The 26,531-nt window shown below is 39.0% G+C and overlaps 1 protein-coding gene across 2 annotated transcripts; it reads right to left on the bottom strand.

Moving 5' to 3' along the window:
• Nucleotides 1-1,714: 1,714 nt before the first annotated feature.
• AKIRIN2 (akirin 2) lies at nucleotides 1,715-25,450 on the bottom strand. Of its 2 annotated transcripts, NM_001252176.1 has the most exons (5): nucleotides 24,673-24,907; nucleotides 6,924-7,067; nucleotides 4,916-5,065; nucleotides 2,316-2,387; nucleotides 2,049-2,059 (listed from the first exon to the last, which is right to left on the bottom strand). In NM_001252176.1, the coding sequence occupies exons 1-5, from the start codon at nucleotides 24,905-24,907 to the stop codon at nucleotides 2,049-2,051; spliced, it is 612 nt and encodes a 203-aa protein (NP_001239105.1). The 2 variants fall into 2 exon arrangements, with proteins under 2 accessions (XP_060275150.1, NP_001239105.1); XM_060419167.1 differs by having other exon boundaries at nucleotides 1,715-2,387; nucleotides 24,673-25,450.
• Between the last annotated feature and the right edge of the window lie 1,081 nt (nucleotides 25,451-26,531).

Here is a 26,531-nt window from a genome sequence, read left to right as displayed (position 1 = left end):
TTACAGTAACTTGAGTACAGCACAGTACCAGCACTGCCTTTTACCGTAAAGAATGACATGACTGTTGGCTAAATTCTGTACTTATTGGAAGCAATTTCAGAGCTTTTTGGGAATTCAAAGTGTGGCTTGTATCTGTACTAATCACCACCTACTGGGTCCATCTAAATCTTAACTGTTAATAAATCCAAGAAGTTGCCCACATTTTTCATTTTCTGAAATTACGTCACACACTAAATCAGTTAAAATCAGGAAGCAACCCATAAGAATTTTGGGGTAAGGTGGGATAAGCAGAAATGTGGCTGTAGGGGAAATTTTGTTCTTGATCAAAGTTGAATCTAGAATTAAAGTTTTGAGGTTCCATTCAGACTGCCAGCACTAGTTTTCCTTATAGCATATCCTCTAAAACAGACCAGTTCTTTTATAAACTTTAAATCTACATGAAAACTCACATGTGCTTATTATATAAAAAGAATGTTCATTTTGGAGTGAAGAAGAGGTAAAGCATATTTACATTCTATCCTCACACCTCTATAATTTTTACTTACTCTTGCATTCTAAAATGCTGTCCCACTAGACCAGTGGTTCTCAGCTGGGACCATTTTAACCCCCCTGCCCTGACATTTGTCACCGTCTGGAGGCACATTTTTTGGCTGTCAGGACTGGGGGAGGGTGTTACTGGCATCTAGTGGTAGAGGCCAGAGATGCTGCTCAACATCCTACATGCAGTAGTCTCCCTACAACAAAGATTGAATCTGGCCCCAATTGTCAGTAATATGCTGAGGCTGAGAATCCATCAGTCCATTAAAACCAGGTAGGATTATCCACCTTACTTATGGCCACCCTGTGCTATACCAATGTTTCTAAAGCACTTAATGGACATATGGATTACTGGAGGATCTTGCAAAGGCCCTATACCACTTTTTGGCCTTGTTTTAGACAAAGAATACAATTTTGGTGAAATATAATCACTAAAGTTAAAAAGGAAGAAAAATCCCTTTTGTCTTCCACTAATTAGGTCAATTATAAACATATCCCAGTATATTTATGACTTAATTAGTAGAAATATGTTAATAGAATTTAAAACTTCACTGAAGCACCTTTTGGTCACTTCATTATAGGAGAGCTGTATCTGGAAAGCATGTATGGAATGGGAATTAGATGTATACAGGTTTTAAGTATACAGTTGTTAAAACTAACCTTCTATCAGGCAATGAGAAGAGAGACAATTTGGAATCAGAACTCAGTTTATGAAAAGACTGACTTTGATTCTTATCAGAAAATCGATTCCTGGAAAATGCTTACATTTAAAACACTGGCTTTATTCAAATACTACCCATCTGTACATTAAAAACAAGCAGATTAGAAGTAAATGTTTTATTCTTCCAACTAAATTCCAGTACTACAAGGGCAATAAAACAATGATACACTGGGTGGAGGGTGGGGAGGGAAATGCAGCTATAAACATTCGTTAAAAAGACTGATAGAATAAATAAAAACTACCAAAAAAAAAAAAATCCCAACAGGGAAATCATATAAACCCATTTGAAACCCCAAGAAGTCCTGGAATACAGAAATGCCCTCCTCCTTCACTAGTTCATAGGAAGCACTGTAGGCTATTTGCTTAATAATGTCCTGGAATTACATCTAAATTATTAACAACTGGTTATAGCTTGGTTGTAGTGCACAATTAAAATCACACTAACTTCATCTGAAGTGTCTTTCTACAGTTTTATTTACACAACCAGTGAAGGGCATGTTCTTAGAATACCAGCTTTAATCCTTTCCAAACATTAATAGAAGCCAAATTGTAATGATACAGCAAATGAGGCCACTGGCATTAATACAGGTAGCAAAGGTCCACATCCGGGTGGTATTGACATCAAGGAAATTTCCAAATCCGGTTGCTGCCTAAGAGTGGTTGCCACTGACGAAAGCTTGAAATAACCTGTATTCACAGAGGGGTATTGGCATTGCTGCATGTCATAATTGGGACCTCTTGCAACAACTCAACAAGGAACAAGGCAGCCCATAAATGCAGAAAACGTGATTCATGAAACATCTAAAGGGAGAGAAAAGGAAAATGAGTGCAAAGTTCAGATCAAAATTTAAACACACGCCAAAGCTTCATCCCTAATATACTGCCCTAGATATTTAAGTAAGCAAAATTAATAAGCCAAGTACAATTTTACTATTTCCTCCAAACTTTTTCTCCTTGATATTGTTAAGTTCTCTTGTGTATGAAGATAATTATAATAAATTATAACAAACATCTCCATAAGATTGTCTTGTATTTGGTTCAAAGATGAAATACTTACAACTAGCAGGCTGTTCTCCATATCGTCGCATTATCTGATCATGTGTAAACTTCACAAATGCATCATATTGTTCTATAAATAAAGGTAATTATCAATTACATGATTTGTAAAAATGCCCTCTTAATATATCAAGGCCAGAGAAACTCAAAAGTCCAATATATATAGTGAAATAATTTTAAGTTGACACTTAAGACACACAACCTCAGTAGTAATAGCTTATCAAATGGAAAGAGCACGGAGCTTAGGAAACCCACACATCCGCTCAAATCACACAACCTCATGTATAAGCTGGGTGGGGCTTATTTCTTTACTTATTAAAAGTAAAGATATTTTTCCTCTGAAAATTATTCTAAGTGGTCTATGAATGGTAATGTACTGCAATGAGAGGAAACAGGACAAAAAGGCATAGTAAAGTATGTAATTAATCCAAATATCCACCTGTAACCTAATTAGATGCCACAGAAAAAGATGTTATATAACTAACAAATTCTCTCACCTATATTAGCACTTCAACTCCCTAATCATGAAGTTTACAATATCAATATCCATTAAATCTGTGGCTTAAAAATCAGGGGGGAAAGTCTGATTATGTTAGCATACATATTTTATCTACTACACTTAATTATCAAATTTTATGGAAAAAAAATTCTGGATAATTAAAAGAATGCAGCAGATTGATACTCTAATAAAATTATGTACACAGTGCCACTTAAATTTCAAGTGTTCAGACTGATGCAAAATTATAATGAAAGGTACAAAATCAAAAATCTTTGCAAACAATGTGACCAATAATTAATCTCCAAAATTTACAAGCAGCTTATGACAATAGCATCAAAACAAACAATCCACTCAAAATGGGCAGAAGACCTGAACAGACATTTCTCCAAAGAGGACAAACAGATGGCCAATATGCACATGAAAACATGTTCAACATGGCTATTTATTAGAGAAATGCAAATCAAAACTACAATATTACCTCACAGTGGTCAGAATGGCTATTACCAAAAAATCCAAAAACATGCTAGAAGGTGTGGAGAGAAGGGAACCCTTCTACACTGTTGGTGGAATGTAAATTGGTAGAGCCACTATAGAGAACAGTTTGGAGGTTCCATAAAAAAGTAAAAATAGAGCTATCATGCTGCTACTGCTGCTAAGTCACTTCAGTCGTGTCCGACTCTGTGCGACCCCACAGACGGCAGCCCACCAGGCTCCCCTGTCCCTGGGATTCTCCAGGCAAGAATTCTGGAGTGGGTTGCCATGTCCTTCTCCAGTGCATAAAAGTGAAAGAAGTCATTCAGTCGTGTCTGACTCTTAGCGACCCCATGGACTGCAGCCTACCAGGCTCCTCCGTCCATGGGATTTTCCAGGCAGGAATACTGGAGTGGGGTGCCACTGCCTTCTCCATATGACCCTGCAATCCCACTCATGGGCATATATCTGGAGAAAAACGTGATCCGAAAGCATACATGCACTACTGCAGCACTGTTTACAATAAGACATGGAAGCCACCTAAATATCCACTGACAGAGGAATGGATAAAGATGTGGTATATATATACAATGGAGTATTACTCAACCATTAATAAAAGTGAAACAGTGTCATTTGCAGCAACATGGGTGGACCTAGAGAGTGTCATACTAAGTGAAGTCAGAGAAGGAGAAATTATATTTATCTGGAATCTAAAAAGAAACAATACACACTTAAGAAAATGAACTTATGATTGCTGAGGAGAAGGAAGGAAGGGTTAGTCACTCAGTCAAGTCCAACTCTTTGCAATCCCATGGACTGTAACCCGCCAGACTCCCCTGTCCATGGGATTTTTCCAGGCAAGAAAACTGGAGTGGGTTGCCATTTCCTTCTCCAGAGGATCTTCCCATGCAAGGATTGAACCCACATATCCTGCACTGCAGGCAGATTTGTTACTGTCTGAGCTACCAGGGAAGCCTGAGGAGAAGAGTTAGTTAGGGACTTTGGGAAGGTCATGTACACACTCCTATACTTAAAATGGATAACCAACAAGGCCCTATTGTATAGCACATGAAACTGCTCAAAGTTATGTGCCAGCTTAGATGGGAGGGAGGAGTTGGGGAGAATGGATACATGTATATGTATGGCTGAGTCCCTTCACTCTTCACCTGAAACTACCTCAAACACTGTTAATTGGCTAATACCCCAATACAAGATAAAAAGTTCAAAGTTTGGAAAAGTAAAATAACTTAAAGAAAAAAAGGTAGAAGCAGAACCTAAAAATAGAAAAAAACAAGAGTTAAAAAAAAAAAAAACAACCCACAAGCAAACTGTAGCCCGCTAGGCTTCTCTGTAGACAGCCAAAGGATAGGGTATTATCCAAAGAAATATCTAGTTTCCTAATACTGCTGTTCATCTACATGGCTAATAAATACTATTTCTTAAAGTCACTAAGGAGGGCCATGAGCTATAGCCAAGTTCATTTCCTTTCTTGAACTGAAATTCTCTGGTTCTTAGAGAATATGCCTACCAGAGTATAGACGGGGTAATTTAATTGATGTGTAAAATGTATGTGAGAAAGAATGCATTTCTTTGGATGAGTTTCTGGAAAGACTCTAAAACTCATCTCTTACCTGCAAGTTTTGTGTTCAATATTTCTTCATATTCTTCTCGAACTTTCTCCTCACGTTCTTTCAATAAACGTTCACAGATCATCCCAACCTGCCGTAGAGTGAATAAGGGCTGTTCTTTTTTTAATGGTGAGGATGTTCCTGATGGAGTCCCTATGTACAACATGAACAAAAACCTCATCAGATTTAGAGCCATCACAGAAAAGCATCATCTAACTGAGGTGGTTTCATGTGAGTATTTTCAGTGCTCATATAAAAGCATTTTTCTATCAGTCTTTAGCACAGTTATTTCCCTAGTCTTAAATCAGGTTTAATCCTATCAGCTTACAACTTTGGAAAGAAACAGCAAGACGTATGCCATCAAATATAAGGGGGGAAAGTGTGAAGGTGAGTTGAGAGAATAACAAAGTATAAACAATAAATTTTTTGGTTTTAAAATAATTATTAGCTACGAGAGACTTTGTAAAATAAATACTGAGAATATACTCCTAACATTCAACATTAAATTTTACAGTTCAACATCCTTAAAGACTATTAATGTAGCAGCCACTTAGACAGTGATAGATTTCTTCAGAATGCATTCCTCTTGATGTATTTACTTAGGGTACTTTTATTTTCCAAAAACATCATTCCTCTTTTCTTGAAAAGAACATCTGAAATTAATATTTTTTAGAACTCAGGGTTATGACAGTCACCCATGATTAACACTGCTGCAAGTATTCTATAAACAGAAATACACAGATTTGCAATCAATTGCTTGTCCTGTTTATCTGCCCCAATTCCTCTTTATACTTGCTCTTTATTAACTTGATGGCTGGAACCAGTAACTAAGTATGTTTGTCCTGTGTCCAGCATCAGCTCTTAACAGAATACCAGAATTCTTGTGTACTGATATACAAGAATAAAGCATACCAGCTTTAGTCCACAGTTACCAAACTAAGGCTATCTTTATTTACTTTCAAAATCTCAGCTTTGCTGAGGCTGCCAATTTAATTGATCTTATAAGAAGTAAACTGACAAATGAGAGGAGCTTGCTTTCCCATGATACAATCCTGTCTCTACCCTCACCTCCCCTTACCAAAATTTCACCAACTTATCCCCTTCACTGGAGAGTCCCTTGGACAGCAAGGAGATCAAACCAGTCAATCCTAAAGGAAATCAGTCCTAAATATTCACTGGAAAGATTGCTGCTGAAGCTGTAACTCCAACACTTTGGCCACCTAACGTGAAGAACTGACTCACTGGAAAAGACGGAGATGCTGGAAAAGACTGAAGGCAGGAGAAGGGGACGACAGAGGATAAGATGGCTGGATGGCATCACCGACTAGATGGACATGAGTTTGAGCAAGCTCCAGAAGTTGGTGATGGACAGGGAACCCTGGTGTGCTACAGTCCATGGGGCTGCAAAGAGTCAGACCGAGTGACTGAACTGACTGACTGATCCCCTTCACTTCAAATAGCCCTGTTTTACACCTTAAATTTTAAGAAGTGTATTTGCAAACTATCCTCTCCAATAAAAGGTAGGTAAAAACAGATGTAGCATCGAAATAATCAACCTTTAGGCATTATCCTAAAAGACAAGTGTGTGTGAGGGTATATGTTCAGGGACATTTTTGTAAATATGGTAATAGGAGAAATTTCAAGTCTATCATTATTAAATAATTATGGGAAATCCATAGAATGCAGTATTTAGCCAAGACAAGGTACATCTATACCTGACAGAGAAGCATATGGCTGTATTTTTTTTTTCTTTAATAGAGGCTACGAATCATAGCATTTATGGGGAAGTCCACTTAGGGGATGTTACCTACAGATGGCTGTCTTTGAGTCATGGGAATCCAAGTGGCTATTACCTTTTTTGTACCATATTTTTAAGAGATCATGAGTTACCTGTATAAATGTTTTTTCAAAAATCAAGGAGAAATAAGAGCTTGATGACTAAAGGCAATTTGTTTTCCTTTTTCCCATGCTAAGTAACATTTCCTTTCACACTTATCAATTCTTTTATTACCTGGTGAAGCTGGTCCACTGAGGAGAAATGCATGTGGCTGTGCATCAGAAGTACAACATGGATCTGTCTGTTGAAAACTAGTTTCTAAATGTCTTCTTTTCTGCATGCGCTTATACTCTTGTTTTATGTTGTACAGAATTTGTTCTAGAAGAAAAAAAGTCAAAATTTGGCAAGACAAACACTTTCAAGTTAAAAAATAGGTTGGGTTCTACTGAAAATATTCTCTTCAAATATCTAGAAAACTTATGTTTTGGGAGGAATTCATTTCAGCATAATGGGGACACTCAATCAGAAATAGCACATACATACGACCTGGAATCCAGCTATTCCAAAATGCCATTCTTTCTGAGCGGTCATTAGTTAAAAAAAAAAAAAAAAATTTTTTTTATTCAATGGTAAAGATAAGGGAGTCTGAACTGAAACATGTATTTCACTCATATTCTAAGAGTATCAGACTCAAAGGTCATTTATTCACCACACAGAGAACTATTAAACAAGCTTTTCCAAGACCATAAATAATTAGAAGCAGGGAGAAGTATGTAAAATACAGGTACACAAGAGTGACAGGTGGCAGCAATAGATCAACAAAATGACAGAGTTGATGTGAACTAAAAAACCATTATACATTAAGCAACCATGGCCATTAATATTAAGCTTAACAGAACTGATGAATATCACAGCCTTAGCAGCAAAGTTTTGTCCTATATCTCTGGGGTAAAAACCCATGTAAAGTGATTGGCACATCACTCATTAAAAGATGATTAATTAAAAACCACTACACTACAGTGCCATCCTCTTGAACCACAAACATCAAATGAGGAATGAAAAATAAGAAGCATATCCTTTAGGCCAGTATAGTAAGTTTTAGAAGACTTCTAATTCAAAATAGTGACAGTTAGCCAGCCTCTTCAGAAAATTCCTCCCTGAGGTTCCCACTCCCTCCAAACAGACTTTCTTACCACCACCACAGTTCTTAAATTCATAGGATATCCATGGGAAACTACATCCCAGGGAGCTTGTTATTCCCAACCCAAAGCAAAAGTAAACAAAAATAACAGGCAATAAAATGTTTCGTAAATATAATGGAGTGTAATTCCACACCATTCTAAAATGATGCAATTTAGAAATAAACTGAAATGCAACTGAAGGCTAAAGATGTATGTAAAATGAAAACAATCCTTTTTGAAAAATTTAATACTAGAAGTTGTTTTTAGGTATACACTTAAATCTCACATCTCTTTTCTCAGTTTATTTCCCCAGTAAGAACTTTTAGAGCTTTTGAGAGATAGACTGTGAGGGGTATCAAGCAGTCCCTTAGCCATTTAGATTCTGCCAGTTTCATTACTATAACTAGAAAGTAATTAAAAAATAAAGTCTTGCAAATAAAAGAAAAAAATTTTTAATGTCTTGCAAAAGACATCTAGTGAAGATTCCATTTATGTAAAATTTTGTGCGTAAACAAATCTGTTTTAAATATACATGAATACAAAAATCACACACTGGAATGACTAACCTCAGGATGGTTGAATGTCTATATTTAACATTTCTCAAAATGTTTTAACATTTGTTTATTATTAAACATGGTCATCATTTTCAGTCCTTTTCCATTTATGTGAAATTGTAATTTAAAACAAAGTTACTGATGTGAAATAAAATAGCTGTCTACTGAGCAGCTAAGCACCATAAGAGAAACACACTTCCTAAGATTCAGAGGTGTCCAATAAACCAGTGCAACATCCTGTACCAACCAGGTCAGGCACACATATCCTTTTTTAAAAAAATAACTCTTTCAGTAGCAAAATCCTTTAAGAGGTTTCTAAAATAATGATGTTTCAATCTCATAGCAAGCTTCACTCATTTATCATTTTATGTTCAGTTACCATCATGCTGATCAAAAGTGCCATTCAAGGCATTCAAAGTTTACTCACGAAGACTTCAAATATAGCAGCACAAAGTAATTTGGCCTTAACTTCTTTTGTGTGACTTACTCTTTGATCAGTATGGTGACACAACTGTTCTCAAGATTACTTATTCTTCCTTTTGCTTCACCTGAAGCACAACCAAAATGTACCAAAAGATAGCTGTAACAATTTGTTCATTTGAAAGTCTTGAACAAGTTCTAGCCTAAGAAGAAAGATACGGTAAAACTTTTAAAAATTTAGCTTTATACATCTCTGTACCATCTAATGAAAGTAGGGAAAACCACTAGACCATTCAGGTATGACCTAAATCAAATCCCTTATGATTATACAGTGGAAGTGAGAAATAGATTTAAGGGCCTAGATCTGATAGAGTGCCTGATGAACTATGGAATGAGGTTCCTTACATTGTACAGGAGACACGGATCAAGACCATCCCCATGGAAAAGAAATGCAAAAAAGCAAAATGGCTGTCTGGGGAGGCCTTACAAATAGCTGTGAAAAGAAGAGAGGTGAAAAGGAAAGATATAAGCATCTGAATGCAGAGTTCCAGAGAATAGCAAAAAGAGATAAGAAAGCCTTCTTCAGTGATCAATGCAAAGAAATAGAGAAAAACAACAGAATGGGAAAGACTAGAGATCTCTTCAAGAAAATTAGAGATACCAAGGGAACATTTCATGCAAAGATGGGCTCGATAAAGGACAGAAATGGTATGGACCTAACAGAAGCAGAAGATATTAAGAAGAGGTGGCAAGAATACACAGAAGAACTCTACAAAAAAGATCCTCACGACCCAGATAACCATGATGGTGTGATCATTCACCTAGAGCCAGACATCCTGGAATATGAAGTCAAGTGGGTCTTGGAAAGCATCGCTATGATGGAATTCCAGTCGAGCTATTTCAAATCCTGAAAGATGATGCTGTGACAGTGCTTCACTCAATATGCCAGAAAATTTGGAAAACTCAGCAGTGGCCACAGGACTGGAAAAGGTCAGTTTTCATTCCAATCCCAAAGAAAGGCAATGCCAAAGAATGCCCAAACTACCGCACAATTGCACTAATCTCACATGCTAGTAAAGTAATGCTCAAAATTCTCCAAGCCAGGCTTCAGCAATACGTGAACTGTGAACTTCCTTATGTTTAAGCTGGTTTTAGAAAAGGCAGAGGAACCAGAGATCAAACTGCCAACATCTGCTGGATCATCAAAAAAGCAAGAGAGTTCCAGAAAAATATCTATTTCTGCTTTATTGACTATGCCAAAGCCTTTGACTGTGTGGAACACAAAAAACTGTGGAAAATTCTGAAAGAGATGGGAATACCAGACCACCTGACCTGCCTCTTGAGAAATCTGTATGCAGATCAGGAAGAAGCAGTTAGAACTGGACATGGAACAACAGACTGGTTCCAAATAGGAAAAGGAGTACGTCAAGGCTGTATATTGTCACCCTGCTTATTTAACTTATATGCAGAGTACATCATGAGAAACGCTAGGCCAGAAGAAACACAAGCTGGAATCAAGATTGATGGGAGAAATAGCAATAACCTCAGATATGCAGATGACACCAACCTTATGGCAGAAAGTGAAGAGGAACTAGAAAGCCTCTTGATGAAAGTGAAAGTGGAGTGAAAAAGTTGGCCTAAAGCTCAACATTCAGAAAATGAAGATCATGGCATCTGGTCCCATCACTTCATGGGAAATAGATGGGGAAACAGTGGAAAAAGTGTCAGACTTTATATTTTGGGGCTCCAAAATCACTGCAGATGGTGACTGCAACCATGAAATTAAAAGACGCTTACTCCTTGGAAGAAAAGTTATGACCAACCTAGACAGTATATTCAAAAGCAGAGACATTACTTTGCCGACTAAGGTCCGTCTAGTCAAGGCTATGGTTTTTCCTGTGGTCATGTATGGATGTGAGAGTTGGACTGTGAAGAAGGCTGAGCACCAAAGAATTGATGCGTTTGAACTGTGGTGTTGGAGAAGACTCTTGAGTCTCTTGAACTGCAAGGAGATCCAACCAGTCCGTTCTGAAGGAGATCAGCCCTGGGATTTCTTTGGAAGGAATGATGTTAAAGCTGAAACTCCAGTACTTTGGCCACCTCATGTGAAGAGTTGACTCACTGGAAAAGACCCTGATGCTGGGAGGGATTGGGGGCAGGAGGAGAAAGGGACAACAGAGGATGAGATGGCTGGATGGTGTCACAGACTCGATGGACATGAGTTTGAGTGAACTCTGGGAGTTGGTGATGGACAGGGAGGCCTGGCGTGCTGTGATTCATGGGGTCACAAAGAGTCGGACACGACTGAGCGAATGAACTGAACTGAAGGCATAACTTACAAATGAATTCACCAATTTAAATGTACAATTTGATGAGTTCTGACAAGTGCATGCATAGAACCACCACACCACAATAAAGAACTTTCTCACCCTAGCTGTTCTCAGTCACCACCTTTACCACCACCACTTTCTCTGCTGCCATCTTAAAGAGTAGATTTTTGTCTTCACCCAGCGAAATGGTTTTGAGATTCATACACGATGTTACATCAACCAGTAATCCCTTTTTATTAATTAGTATTTCATTGTGTATATATGGTATACATCACACCTTATCCATTCTCCTTTTGGTGGACATTTGGACTGTTTCCAACTGGGGGCTATTACGAATATTCAAGTACAAGCCCATAGGCGGACAGGTTTTTATTTCACTTAAGTAAATACCTAGGAGTGGAACTGGATGGACTGATTATACGGCTAAAAAATTGACAAACCATTTTCAAGAGTAACTTTATGTTTTGCATTCCCACCAGCAATGTGAGTTTCAGGTGCTCCACATCTTTGTCAGCACTTGTCAGAGCTGAAGAATTCTGAATGCTACAGCACTGCTTTTTATACCCATTAAGATAGAACTATGTCATTTAAGCCTCACTGTGCTCTTAAGATGCTTTAATACTGGTAACATGTGATCAACAATGTTACTTAGTGAATGGTCCAATTTCAGTTCAGTCAGTTCAGTCGCTCAGTCATGTCGGACTCCTCGCGACCCCAGACTGCAGCAAGCCAGGCTTCCCTGTCCATCACCAACTCCCACAGTTATTCAAACTCATGTCCATTGAGTCAGTGATGCCATCCAGCCATCTCATCCTCTGTAGTCCCCCTCTCCTGCCTTCAATCACTCCCAGCATTAGGGTCTTTCAAGTGAGTTGCTACTTTGCACCAGGTGGCCAAAGTACTGGAGTTTCAGCTTTAGCATCAGTCCTCCCCAATGAATATTCAGGACTAACTTCTTTAGGATGGACCGGTTGGATCTCCTTGCAGTCCAAGGGACTCTCAAGAGTCTTCTCCAACACCACAGTTCAAAAGCATCAATCCTTCGGTGCTCAGCTTTCTTCACAGTATTCCAGAATTCACAAGTTCAATTTACATATCTGGTCAACTTAAGGTGCTTCCATATCAGCAAGATAAAGGCCTTACATACATCAACAATGTACCTACATTCACTTAATCTTAAACTAAAATCTAGCCATCTCTTATGGAACTAAAATGACATTCTATTCCAAGTACATGTGACATCTGACACTGTGTTGCCAACAAATTTACTAGTCCACTGAAGAAAGTCAAGTGAAGCTTCACGAACATTATCAGTTGCACATTCCAGTTTTAATCATGCAGACTTCATATTTGGTTTGTGAAGCATAGATTAAATTTGCAGCAAATCACAGAGCAAAGAATGTATTTTCACAACCTACACTCAAATGATTGTGGTATATCCCTTTCCTAAATCCTTAAAACTACATCATCCTTGTTCTTACATATATCTTGAACAACATGGGGATTTTCAGGGTGCAGAATTCCTGCTGTTTAAAGTCTATGTAACTTGTAGTTCGACCCTGTATCCAAGGGTATGGTTCCTCCACATCAGCTTGGTTCCACATCCTTGGATTTAACCACCTTTGGATTGTGTATTTACTATTTACTAGTGAACATTGTTTGCTAGTAAACGTTGTATTTACTAGTACACATTGTTCAAAGGTTAACTGTAAAATATTTAGACTTTTTGCACTTATTAGGTTAAGTGAAAGTCAGTATTAGAAGATTTATGACTAAGGGCATTTTTATTCCCAAATCTAGTAAATATCACTGAGGTTGCTAAAGAAATTCTCTGTAATAAGCAGATTATCAATGAGCCTATTCCTTTGGAATATTTGAAATATATATATATATATATATATATGCAAAAAGCTTAGGTAAATGTGAAAAGAAAAGGCCTGGCCTGAGACAATAAAGGCTGTTTACTCATCTTAGTTGCCAATGACTGCTTTAAAGACCCTGGACACAATGAACAAGGTCAACAATATAAACAGGAGAAAGCAGGGATTAAAAAAAAAAAACGCTGCTGATGATGGTAAAAGAAATAGCATCAAGACAGGACTGAGAGTGAGAGTGAGGGGAAAATGGAATTAGAAGCAATCAGAAATGTGTTTAAAGGAGAATCTTGAAATGGGGGATGGGGGTGCAGGGTCATCACCAAGTATCTTTCTAGAGTAGAGTCCATAACCGTAAAATGTCTAAAAATTGGTTGATACGTGAAAACTAATTTTTTTGCTCCAGACCTGTATGGACCTCCTGTTTTCCAACTGACATAGTTACTAGATCAAACATTAACAGTTTCAAATTTGGTATGAAAGACCCACTTGTTATCACCTTACATGCTAATTTCTCTATGGAGTATCTTTGGAAAGAAGCTAAAAGTTCATCTAAACAGATTAGCTCAAACAATGGGATTAAAAATGAAATAAATCTTGAAAGTCTGTCAGTTCTAGGGAGGAACACAAATGAAATGGAAAATCTGTACACAATTAAGTACAGAAAACCTGCAGTAGCTATTAAGACCTAAAACTGAACTGTTCCAAATAAAATAACAGACCAAATCTAGAGCTCTGAACTACAGACACTACCATGTCTGTATTTTAATTTATCAAGTAGACAATTTGGAGTTGCTATGGAGACCCACCTTTGTAATTTCAACTATTCTCCTAGATCATCTGATCAGAAACTAGAATAGTTCTTAAGCAGTCCTTTGAGGGAAACTTAAGGATAATATTCTTATCCAGTCAAGAGCTATCCAATTTTAAAAAATGAGCTGATGCCATTTTAAATTTACTTTACAATTATTGCTATGTTAAAGGAACCTGGAACCAAATTTTAACAGAAGATTGTCAAGGTATATCTACAGTTTTAACTTCTGTTTGGATTACCATGAATCCTAATAAGCATAATATATCTGCATATATTTATATGCACACCAGGGTATTGGCTACAGTATCTTAAAGGCAACTGACTCAGATTCTAAATTTACATTATATTTCACTGCATTAGAGTCATCCATTTATCCCCTACAAGAAGAAGGATAACTATAATTAGTACAGGTCAAATTCTATTACTTCACTGGTACTACATAGTAATTACTTATTTGAGGTAAATGGCTCAATTTATTAAATTCTTCAGGTCTAAATATAAATTACAAGTTAACTGCACAATATGAGTCACTAATGCAAGGAATCCAAACCATGCTCAGTCGGCAGGCAGCGCCTCCCTGACACACGTTAAGTGTCACTCCTCTATTTTATATGACATTAGATTCTATGTGCTAGCCATGATGCTTTTGTTGTTTACTTCTTTACTATCTTCTCCAGTAGCTTACAAGCTAGAAAAAGAGTAATAAGAACAAAAAATGAAAGTAAATGGTGAAGAGAAAAAGGAAACTGAACTATCCAAAACCAAATATGCAAGCTTTGGAAAACATTTAGTGCCAAGTTTCAGCTTATATTTCAAATAACCATGGGCCATCAAAACAAGATAAGGTCTGGAAGGACAAAGAGCAGACTCCTTGAAGAGGACTGTAGGGCAACACAATCAAGCTAAACAACTAACCTGTTTTTCATAACAACTTATCAGGGCCCCCAAAACACACTTACCCACATAAATATCGAGATACGGCCTATCTGGAAACCAGAGGTTGCAAACTGATGATTCATGAATTAAATGGAGTCCAAAGACATGTCTGGCCTGAACTTTTTTCAAAACAATGTGGCCAACATTCAAGAGTTGAATGATCAGATTTCTGGCTACTACTGATGGGGAGGCAGTGGCTGGGGGTGGGTATTGGACTATGTGGCAAAGTTCAGTTCAGAGTGGCTGCTGCCTTTTGGGTGTAAGTTCTCAAGTGCTTCTAAAACTTTAACGCACACACAAATCACCTAGGGATTCTGTTAAAATGAACCCTATAAAGGATGGAGCCTGGGTTAAGCATTTTCTAATGAGTTTCCAGGTGATGCAGCAGGTCAGGAGCAAGACTGGAATTCACAAGTCCCCATCTTGTTTATTTCACTCATTACTTGCCTGGAACTATGGACATTTAAGTTTCTATCCCCTGCTTAAAATAACTCTACTGGCAATTAAAAAGTGTTTGGTTTATGTACTATTGGACATGCCAGGAAATGGGAGAGGAAGAGAAGGAAAGCAGTAGCAGCTGAGATTATTACAAGCACAAAAACATTAAGGATGATCTAATTTATTTTGCCACTCTCACCTGGATGGTGTTCGTAATTTTAACACATATCCTTCCTGAGCAGGAAAATACCTTGTAAACCAATTTAAACTTCACTGGCCCTACTTCAGGAGATTCATCACATGACATTAACATAATCACTATGTTCATTACGTGACTGATAGTGAGTAAACACGTTTGCTTTTTGATTTCTGCTTTATATATACCCGTGTGTGTATATATATAGGTATATACACTTAAAGGAGCTATTAAGCCAGCCAGGAGTGGAGCTGAATGAACTTAGAACTAATGAACTCATGGCCAGATGAAAACAAAAAGAACACCTGGAGAAGTGGAAGAAAACAGTGCTGTCAAAAAAGATTAAAATACACAAGTTATTTCAAAAAGAAGGGAGCGTCAGCAGTGTAAATGCTATAAGGAAGGTCAAACAAGATGGGGACTGATTGTGTGCATGGAAGTCATCACTGGCTTGACAAAAGCCATCTGAGGTACAAATATACTAGGAGTAAGTTGAGAGCCCAGCGGAATTAAGCAGACTATCTGAAATCTAGTTTCGAAATGGAGGAATCTGGATGACTGCTGGAGGAAAAATGAGGATGCTTCATTTCCTTCATAATGGGAGGCTTGACACTATTTAAAGCCAAAAAAGCAAAGATCTAGTTGACAGACAAAAATCAGAGGATAAAAGGTTCCTCTGGAGACAAGTGGAATCCTTCCCTCACTATGTAAAGGGCTTTAATTATCTCATTTAATCTTCCTCAGTGATACTAAAAACAAAATATGCAAAAACACTGGTAGAGTAGGTACTGGGAAAATTAAGACACTGCCATTTGATGGCCTCTATTTTTTCCATGAAGTAGAAGTAAAAGGCAAGGTTATTCACTGAATAAACGGCAGGACTGCTGGACAATGAAAAAGTCCCATTTGAGGTTGGCCAACTGCCCTGGGATTTCTTTGGAAAGAATGATGCTAAAGCTGAAACTCCAGTACTTTGGCCACCTCATGCGAAGAGTTGACTCATTGGAAAAGACTCTGATCCTGGGAGGGATTGAGGGCAGGAGGAGAAGGGGATGACCGAGGATGAGATGGCTGGATGGCATCACTGACTCGATGGTCGTAAGTCTGAGTGAACTCCGGGAGTTGGTGATGGACAGGGAGGCCTGGCGTGCTGTGATTCATGGAGTTGCAAAGAGTCGGACACGACTAAGCAACTTAACTATCTCCAGTACGCAGGGGCAGGAAATGCTCTTAATTCTCATGAAATCCCCAGAAGGCAGATACTACTATCAAATGCATACTTTTACAGATGAGGAAAATAAGGCTTTACTGCAATGTCTTCTGAAAGGTCATACAGCTGGAATAAGGCAAACCCAAGCCTTATTTAACTTCTATGCAGAGTACATAAAGAGAAACGCTGGGCTGGATGAAGCACAAGCTGGCATCAAGCCAGGAGAAATATCAATAACCTCAGATATGCAGATGACTCCACCCTTACGGCAGAAAGTGAACAACTAAACAGCCTCTTGATGAAAGTGATAGAGGAGAGTGAAAAAGTTGGCTTAAACAACATTCAGAAAACTAAGATCATGGCATCTGGTCCCATCACTTCATGGCAAATAGATGGGGAAGCAATGGAAACAGTGAGAGAGTTGATTTTGGGGGGCTCCAAAATCAATGCAGATGGTGACTACAGCCATGAAATTAAAGGACGCTTGCTCCTTGGGAAAAAAGACCAACCTAGACAGCATATTAAAAAGCAAAGACAATTATTTTGCCAACAAAGGTCCATCTAGTCAAAGCTTTGGTTTTTCCAGTAGTCATGTATGGATGTGAGAACTGGACTATAAAGAAAGCTGAGCGCTTAAGAATTGGTGTTTTTGAACTAAGGTGTTGGAGAAGACTCTTTAGAGTCCCTTGGACTGCAAGGAGAGCAAACCAGTCCATCCTAAAGGAAATCAGTCCTGAGCATTCACTGGAAGGACTGATGCTGAAGCTGAAACTCCAATACTTTGGCCACCTGATGTGAAGAACTGACTCATTTGAAAAGACCCTGATGTTGGGAAAGACTGAAGACAGGAGAAGTAAACTCTGGGAGTTGGTGATGGACAGGGAGGCCTGGCTTGCTGCAGTCCATGGGGTTGCAAAGTGTTGGACACGACTGAGCGACTGAACTGAAATGAAGCCTGATCTCAGAGCCTAACCTCTTAACATCTACTACCCTTCTCCAGTATCATACTAGCACACCTAGTCAATATTCTGTGAGTACCTAAAGTGAAAATAAATCAGAAAAACAGAATGTCAGTTAGAATAGAGGGATCCACCGCCATGTACTACTAAGACTTCATACAATGAAACATCAAACTCTATGACTGTTAAGGTAGTAAGCTTTTGGCACATAACTCTCATCTACTTAGAACCCTGCAAATACAATCACTGACTGTAACAGGATAATTATAAAAAATGTTTGTATTACATTCAGATATTTATACAAGGGATGCTTCAAGTGTCTTTAAACTGCTTCCTCTGAGGATAGGCATCTGTAACTAACCAGAATGATTTATTGGTGTTTCAACAGTTAGGAATTATTCTAAACTGACAAGTCAGCGTTACCACACATGCTGAGTACAAGAACAGCCTCTGATAATGTACTATTTCACCCTGAGCCATGGATCAGGTTCCCCCATCTGTCACAACCACCTAAAACCTCCTACAGTTTTAACCAATTATACTGCTTAGAAAAGTTTTTCTTCCAGAGAATTATGTATCAGCATTAGGAACAAGGCAATATTTTGTAACAAAAGGCAAAGTTCAAGGAAAGTAATGTTTGAAAAGCTGGCTTTCTGTAACCTTTCAAATTCTACTCCCATTCTATTAAACTGCTACATCAGTTCAATTATGCTATGCTTTTTTAAAAAAAGAAAAGAAAGAAAAGCAACTCTTCCAGGTCCATCTCTCCAAACTTCCTCCCTTTAGTTCGATTTTTAGAGCGAGTTTTCTAAGAATTAACATTAAGGGAAATGAAAATAAATACTAAACCAAAGTCTGCATGTACACTACAAACAATTTCAGAAACAGTCAATAAATAAGCTTCAGTAGTAAGAGTGTGATGTACTCAGTAAGCCAATTTCAATGCTCAAGCTGTCAAGGTGAAAATAATGCTAATATGGACAACTGTCCACAGAGAATTAAAATAGGTATTTGATTAAGTTTATGGTATTTTTCCTCACGTTTAGATAGTTTTATAAGTACCAGCAGTTGCAGCTCTTGTCAGTACCCAGAGACAGTCTTTTCTTTGCCTAACCAGCCTAGAATCTGAAACTCAAAGAGGGTTCACAAAAACCTGAATAAGTGACTTTCAGAGGAAGTACTTACATTTTTTAATAATGGTAAGAAAATCCAGGTACATAAACAGAGAATTTAAAAATACTGTCAAACTCAAAAACTATTACTGAAAAAGAAAATCATAGGTTTAATAAAATCAAAATGTTGTAAAGCATTTCTACTTCAGGATGACCTATGATATCTGTGACATATAAAAATTAGTGACTTACAGTTTGTAAAGAGAAGAAAGCAGTTATACTCTAAGACAAACTACAAGGATATTGTGAGCTATTTTTCTAGTGCTGAAAGGATAAAAACCACTACCACTACCCTCAAAAACCTATCATCACAAGAAAGATTATACAATCTGGCACAATGCAAAACTATGACCAAAGGGCTCAAAGCTGACACTAGAATTTTAATTTACCTGCAAGGATTCTCTCCCTGCTCAATTATAATTGCAGTATCTTCCCATCAAAAAAAAAAAAAAATTGTTTTAACTTAAATCATTCAATTCCTTTAGAAATGAAAGCTCAGAACTTCATATTACAAATTATTTTTCCTAAAAATCATGTAAAATCTTTGACAACGGTAAAATCCTTGTAAATGGGGCTATTTCAAATATTGTAATACACATAACCATGTGGAGAAGGAAATGGCAACCCACTCCAGTACTCTCGCCTGGAAAATCCCACGGATGGAGGAGCCTGATAGTCTACAGTCCATGGGGTCAGGAAGAGTTGGACACGACTGAGCAACTTCACTTTCACTTTTCACTTTCATGCAATGAAGGAAATGGCCACCCACTCCAGTGTTCTTGCCTGGAGAATCCCAGGGACAGGGGAGCCTGGTGGGCTGCCGTCTATGGGGTCGCACAGAGTCGGACACAACTGAAGCGACTTAGCAGCAGCAGCATAACCAGGTTTATCATCACTATTCAGAAACATGAAGGAATACTTTTGGTGTACTTCAAGAGCCTCAAAATACTATTCGAAGTCTTAAAACTGAAATAAATGCTGTATTTCTTGTTACTACTCATCTGTCTGAGTCACAGTTTTTAAAAATGTTGTCACATATTGTGGCTTTACTGTCACAGAAGGAGAAGTGAAATTATATTTTTTTCTTAAAACTGCCCAAACCTTAATTCAACAAATACATTCAGTAGATATTTTAAAACTCTATATAAGACATTAACTGAGAGAAGGTATAGCAGGTAATTCTCAAACTAAACAAGTCCCAACTATCCTCTCAAAATTCAGAGGACATTCCTTTTCACTAACAGTCTTTGCTCCAAAACTGCCACTGGTATTTCTCAGGTGTGTTTTAAAAGTTGAGAAACAAGGTAAGCTGCTGAGTTCTAGAAGTCCTATGCTCAGTAGTAAAACTGAAGATGCATCTCTTAAACTAAGGTCATTTATGAAGACCTCTTCACCACCTGCAGATGCCAGACAGGTTCATATAGGCTTTAACAAGTATTCCACTCTTCATATTTTCTGAAAGTAGGCAGTCTTCTCAAAGTCAAGAAATGCACTGTGGTTTCACATATGCATAGACAACATTTTGTACTAGCACAGGGTTAGCAGTAGTAACTGTTAATGCTACTAAGTACTAGCAAGGACCATAAGTTGCTGGTTAATTCACCTATGGGGCTTCCCAGGTGGCTCAGTGGTAAAGAATCCACCTGCCAAGGTAGGAGATGCAGGTTTGAAACCAGGGTTGGGAATGGAGGAGGGCAGAGCAACCCACTCCAGTATTCTTGCCTGGAAAATCCCATGGACAGAGGATCCTGGTGGGCTACAGTCCATGACATCGCAGTCAGACACAACTCAACCTTGTACACAATTCATTTATGGGCACTTGAAAAGACCCAACACCTTTCATTTTCTTGTTTCGTGAACCAACTACCCAAGAGGTCCAAACTTAACCTATGCTATCATTATACATTTTTAAGTGGAAGAGAATCATCAAAGGTTTCTTTTCAAAAAGCAAAAACATACAAAAATGGGCACTTCCAATGAACCTTTTTCTCAACCTTTCAAAACTAAAGCATTTTTATCACTGTCTTCCTGTCTATCTAAACACTTAGGAAAAGGCCTGAGTAATACACAATATATTCTTTTTCCTATAAAGCCATTCAAGAAAACTGAAGAAATTTTATTATTCTCCTTTACATTGGAGCATTTTCACCTAACAAAGAGTTAGCAAATCTCTTCTCTAATCTAGACATGTTTACACTATGTGTTTCTGTGCTCAAGACAGGCTTTCATTTTTCTACTTTCAAAACAAAATAGCTTAATGAATACAACTGCACTCTGCTTTTAATGGCGTATAGACTTACATGATTCTTAAATGCATAATTCATAGAACTATTAAATAACTGCAGCTACATACGCAGTCCTAAATAAAATATCAGGTTTAAAATCCAAAGTACAAAGACCATTAAAAACAGTTTATTTGCCAAATCCACTGAGAAACTAGAAGCAACCTAACAGCTGTCTAAATAACCACAAAATATTAAAAACACTTCTGGCTCAATATAAATGACATCTGAAGTGAAATGTTGCCTCCTCCAACAGACATCTCATTTGTTTGTGTAGAACCATTTATACTTCATTTAAGCCAGCTGGTGTCTCCATTTGCAGGCATGCATCAATGTCTACAGAACAATCTAAGTTCCTGTAAACCCTTCCCCATTCACAAGCTGCAATTTCCATTCTTAATGGCAAGTTTCCAGCAAATACAATGAGCTCTTACAAAGGAATTTAACTCTTCATCCAACTCAATTCCTAAGGCAGACTAGAGCAATGGTAGCAAGTCAAATGATGTGTATAAACCTGTCTAGCAAATTCACAAATAGGTTGAGTTCACAGAAGGATCACTTCATTCAGCCACTCATTCATTCACTACACAATTATGAATAACAATGCGTTAGGTTTGATCGACAGTCTCATACATTTTGATTTTATTAACATACGTTTGCTCTAGGGAATGTCATGATAATCTTTTGTCTAAGTGATAATATTGAGAGGTTTCAAAAACCAATCAACAAGGATAGAACTCTTTGAAATCAGTTTTCAATAAACTTGCCAGGATGAGTACTAATAAAGCTAAGTAGAGGCATTCATTTTTCCAACCACAGCAAATGGTTCCTGCCACTCCCCATCTCCAGTTATCATGCACTTTTCTTTTTCCACATCCTGAGATTACTACAAACTGCCAACACCCTCAATGAGGACTGGACAAACGTTTTCTGAAAAGAACCAGACAGTAAATATTTGATCTTTGGGAAAATACAATCTCTATCACAATTACTTGACCCCTCTGTTGTAACCGGCAAGGGATATGGACAATACTTCAAAAAAAAAAAAATGAACATGGCTGTGTTCCAATAAAACTTTAATTGCCAGTTCTTTTCTTTGTCCTATTAAGTCACAATAGTTTGAAAAATATTGATTTAAATAACAGTTATCAAGTCAAACCTTCCTGAGATGACTAACAACCAAAAGAAACAAAGCTAGAGTTTAAAAGATACCCAGTTCCTGAAGTGACAACATGACTTCAGCAACATATCAGAAAACACATATATAAATATATCCAGAGAACAAAAGTAAATTCATAATAAATTATACACATGCTCTGAAAAAAACTGCACTTCAGTAGTCTAGTTGTAAATTGTTTAAATTATATTTGAACCCACAGAAATGAAAACTCCATAAAGAACTTCCATAGAGCCCCAGTCAATTTCATTTTGGTAAGTTGCTTTCCATTTCCAACCCTAGCTACTTATTTCTGCTAAAGATATATGGTATTCATTCTAGACAAGTTTAAAGAATCACCACTTTTAAAACAGGAATTTAAAAGTTAGGTACTTGGAAAATTATTTCCAAGTTAGAGGACATGAAAACTGGGAAGCTGTTTGATACCTGCACAACACTGCAGCTCCCATTATGACACCATTACCAAAACCATACAAGAGCAAGCCCAAAACTGGCCGTGTTAACATAAGGCTAAATTACATGTAAAATGTCATTCCAAGACCACAGTTAAAAAGGTAAATTTTAGCAACTCAAAAGTTAATCAATTTTAACTGCTGTTCTCTAATTGAAATAGCTAGGGAAAAAAAACTTTTCAGAGACTCAATAAATATCAGTTAGTGTGTGACTTTAGAATTCAGGATATGATCAAAGTTACAGCAGATGCCAAAAACACCTTGAAAAACAGAAAACATACCAATATGTTGGAAAAATGTGAATTTGAATCAGCCGGCTTAAACAATTTCAATAATTCCAGTCATTTTACTATTATAATAGTAATGGTCCACTTAACCGAAATATAAAATGTGGAGTCACCTGCATTAGTGAATGCTTTAAATACATCAACGAAATGACAGATCTGCAAAGAATCACAATTCTTTCTGAATTAATTCCCTTTGAAGTGAGGACAAATATAGCCCCTAGCTGACTTACTTTATATGCTCAAGACTATTTTAGCACTTCAATATACTTTAACTCCCAAACCTAACACTGTATTAATTCACCCCCCTCAAATGAAATTTATTGCTGGTTAGCTAGAGCTATTTTTAAGTGGCCTTATTAAGTACAGATTCCACAGTATCATTTCAATTTTCAGTGATAGTCTTTCACTAAAAAGACAAACTCTGAAAATAGTATTAATCCCAGGAACTCATTCTTGACACTGTTCCAACAGCAAAAGATGGTAGCCTAGGCATCTGAGAATCTCCCTATGTATTTGGAAAAAGATATTTTAAAAGTATGACCTGAAAAATTACAAAACTTATGTCAATTCCAAATCAAGTTACCAGTAGAGTTAAATACTGCCCACAGATTTTCTTTTTAAAGCTGACGATAAAAAAGTAAATCAAGCTACGAAAAGGCTTTGTCTACAGATCTTATTATCACCAAACGGTCACACATGAAACCTTTGCATGCTACACACACAAGGGAAGCATTTACACTACTAGTCCACATAAGCCTATCTTAAGACTATGCCAGGGGCACACAAGGATTTTCAAAGTATAGGAAAAAACGGACACAAACGCAGTACAAAGCAGTCAAGAGGTAGCTGCCCAGTCACTTTCAGGAAATGTTTCAAGATGAACAGCAAAAATATTCTGAAGTCCCTTGGAATCTTGGGTTGATTTATTATTTTCAAGGCCTAGCCCTTTCCTTCCAAAGTACTTTCATGGGCAAAAATAAAGCACTTTTAACTAAAGCAACTACTCAGCCCCGAAGTTCAATACAACTTGCTTTTCATTAAAAGTTCAAGTTTCTCAAGGTCTAGACATATATAGTGTGATCGTATTACAGTATTCGGGAAGAGCATTTTCTTTGTTGTTGACCCTGCTAGGGAAACAGGTCTTGACTCAGCCAAAGTGGCGTTCTTGTGGGTGATTAATGACAGGCCTAGATCTCGCCCCAGTGACATCCCTCCCCCACCCCACGCCCTCCGTACTAAAATCAGCCCTGTCTGAACTGGAAGAGGGGCGGCCGCCTAGCCTCAAACCACCCAGTTCCAGAGTTAATAGGTGCAACCCATCGATTCTGGGAGACAGCCATCGAGATTCGGGTGAAATGTGTGACCCTTCGTTTGCCTCGATTTCCGTGTAGCACTCTCTCTGATCATTTCCGCTGGGGCTCTCCAGACTACGGAAACGCTCGATTCCAGTCATTCGGCCCAAAGAAAAAGACCTTCCTCTACCCTACAATACCCGGCAAGGCACCATCCCTACCCACCCCACCCCCGACCCCTCCCCCGATATCAGGCTATTCCTATTGTGTCTCCGACACTGAAAGAGCTCCTTAAGAAAAATGTGGCCGCCGAGGACTCTGCTAAGACCGGAGAGCCGTCCTGCACCCCTAGTCCCGCGGCCTCATCCCTCGCCCTCCACCCCCGGGCGGCCGCAAGACCGAGTCCCACCTGTGGTGAGACGGGAGGAGACGTCGCCGAAGGGAGATGGCTCCATTCGGAGATACTTCTGCGGCGAGGCGGCGGCGGCCGAGAAGGAAGCGGCGGTGGCCGCGGCGGCCGACGACGGGGTGGCGGCGGCAGAGGTGGGCGCCGACAATGGCGCACATCGCCTCCGCTTCGGGGACGCCGGGCTCAGCAGCGGGTCGAAATCCAGAGTCCGTTTCAGAGTGGCTCCGCACGCCATGGCCGGGGCGCCGGGCTCGGGTGGAGTCAGGAAGGGAGGGCGAAGGAAGCGGGTAAAAGCGGAGCCCCGAAGAGAGCCTAACCGACGGGCTCAAGAGTGGAAAGCCGGGTGGCGGAGCGCCGGCGAGGGGAGCAGAGCCGCTGCCGCCGCCTCCGCGGCAGGGGCAGTGGCCCGGGCCGGCTGGGGCGAGAGCAGGAGGGGCGGTGGCGGCGGCTCACGCTGGCCGCGTCAGGGGGGCTCTTCCGCCTCCTCAGGCACGGCTCCCCCGGGAGACGCTCCGGCCGCCCCCGCCGTCCGTTCGGGCTTTGCGCCGCGCCTGAGGCGCTCCTGCGCGGAGACCGGCTCCTTCAGAAGTCAATACCAGCCCCGTGAGATGTGAGGCTAGAACGCGGCTCCTAAGACGCTCGAACAGCGGCCGAAGTTAGAGAGCGGTGGTCGATGCGGCGAGATTGAGAGGCTGCGGCAGCGGCAGGAGCTCCAGCAAACACATCCAGCCGCTTCCCCCTCCACTGTCTGACTTCCACCCGCCGCCGGCCCCAATATGGCGTCAATAACAACGCCGCCGATTCAAATCCTGCGGCCTCAGGGCGCGTGCGCATAGCGGGGGGCGGGAGCCCGAGCATACATTCTGGGAGTTGTAGTTTATCACTGGAGGAAGGACTCTGCGTGAAAAGCGGTTAAGGAGAAGTCATGAAAACTACGAGTCCCGTCATTCAAGGCCAGCGATTCCGAGTTCCGGATTGGAATTTAAATCCCCCTACACATCTTGAGTGTAAAAGGAACTGAGGGTAAGAGAAAAGAGAAAAACCCGTTAGAGAGTGGGAGAAAAGAAAGCCGACCGGTGGGGAAAGCAGGTTTTGAAAAACCTTTAATATTCAGGTAGTAGTTGTCGTGGTACGCTCCCACAGTGATTTACCAACCGGGAACTTGAAAACGAAGCTAACCTAACAGTTCAAGACTGATTAAAACAGTGCCAGAAACAAAACCTGTCACATCGACTGGCTAGGAAATACTAAGATTTTGGGGACCTATTTAGAATTGCAGGAGAGAACAGTGGTACTATCAGGTTATAGGAACCTTGAATTGAACTTTATGTGTTGCCCTTTCCAGATAGCTGCTTTTAGCCACTTATTCGGCAAAGCCAGCTGTACCCTGTAAATGACTAGGATTTGAACGACGTACAGAACTAAATTGTTCTGCTTTGAATAAAAAGCTAATAGCAGAAGTTGTACTATCTCAATATTGGTGTATATCTTGTGAACGGTAAAAATTAAATCGAAAGACAATGGAAGTCTAGAGAGTAGATATTAGACCCATTTTGTAAGCAGAGAAAAAAATTTTTTATGAAAGTTCTACTAGTTTTGTATTGGACTGGTGATAGCTTCCATATGTAAAGGCCAAAGGATAGTTTTTCACGCTTTACCGGCTGAGCCACCAATTTGGGACGCACCATACTTCTAACCAGGTACCTAAAATGCAAATCAAATACAGCATTAGTAAAAAAAAAAAAAAAAAAAAAAAAATTATTTATGTGAAAAACTATCCTTTGTCCTTTGCATATGGAAGCTATCACCAGTCCAGTACAAAACTAGTTATCTATGTGAATGCCATAATTATCTAATGA

The sequence above is a fragment of the Ovis aries genome, chromosome 8 (assembly GCF_016772045.2).
Source record: "Ovis aries strain OAR_USU_Benz2616 breed Rambouillet chromosome 8, ARS-UI_Ramb_v3.0, whole genome shotgun sequence".
Taxonomy (NCBI): Eukaryota; Metazoa; Chordata; class Mammalia; order Artiodactyla; family Bovidae; genus Ovis; species Ovis aries.
Note: the sequence above shows the minus strand (reverse complement) of the source record. Positions and strands in the feature narration are given on the sequence as shown.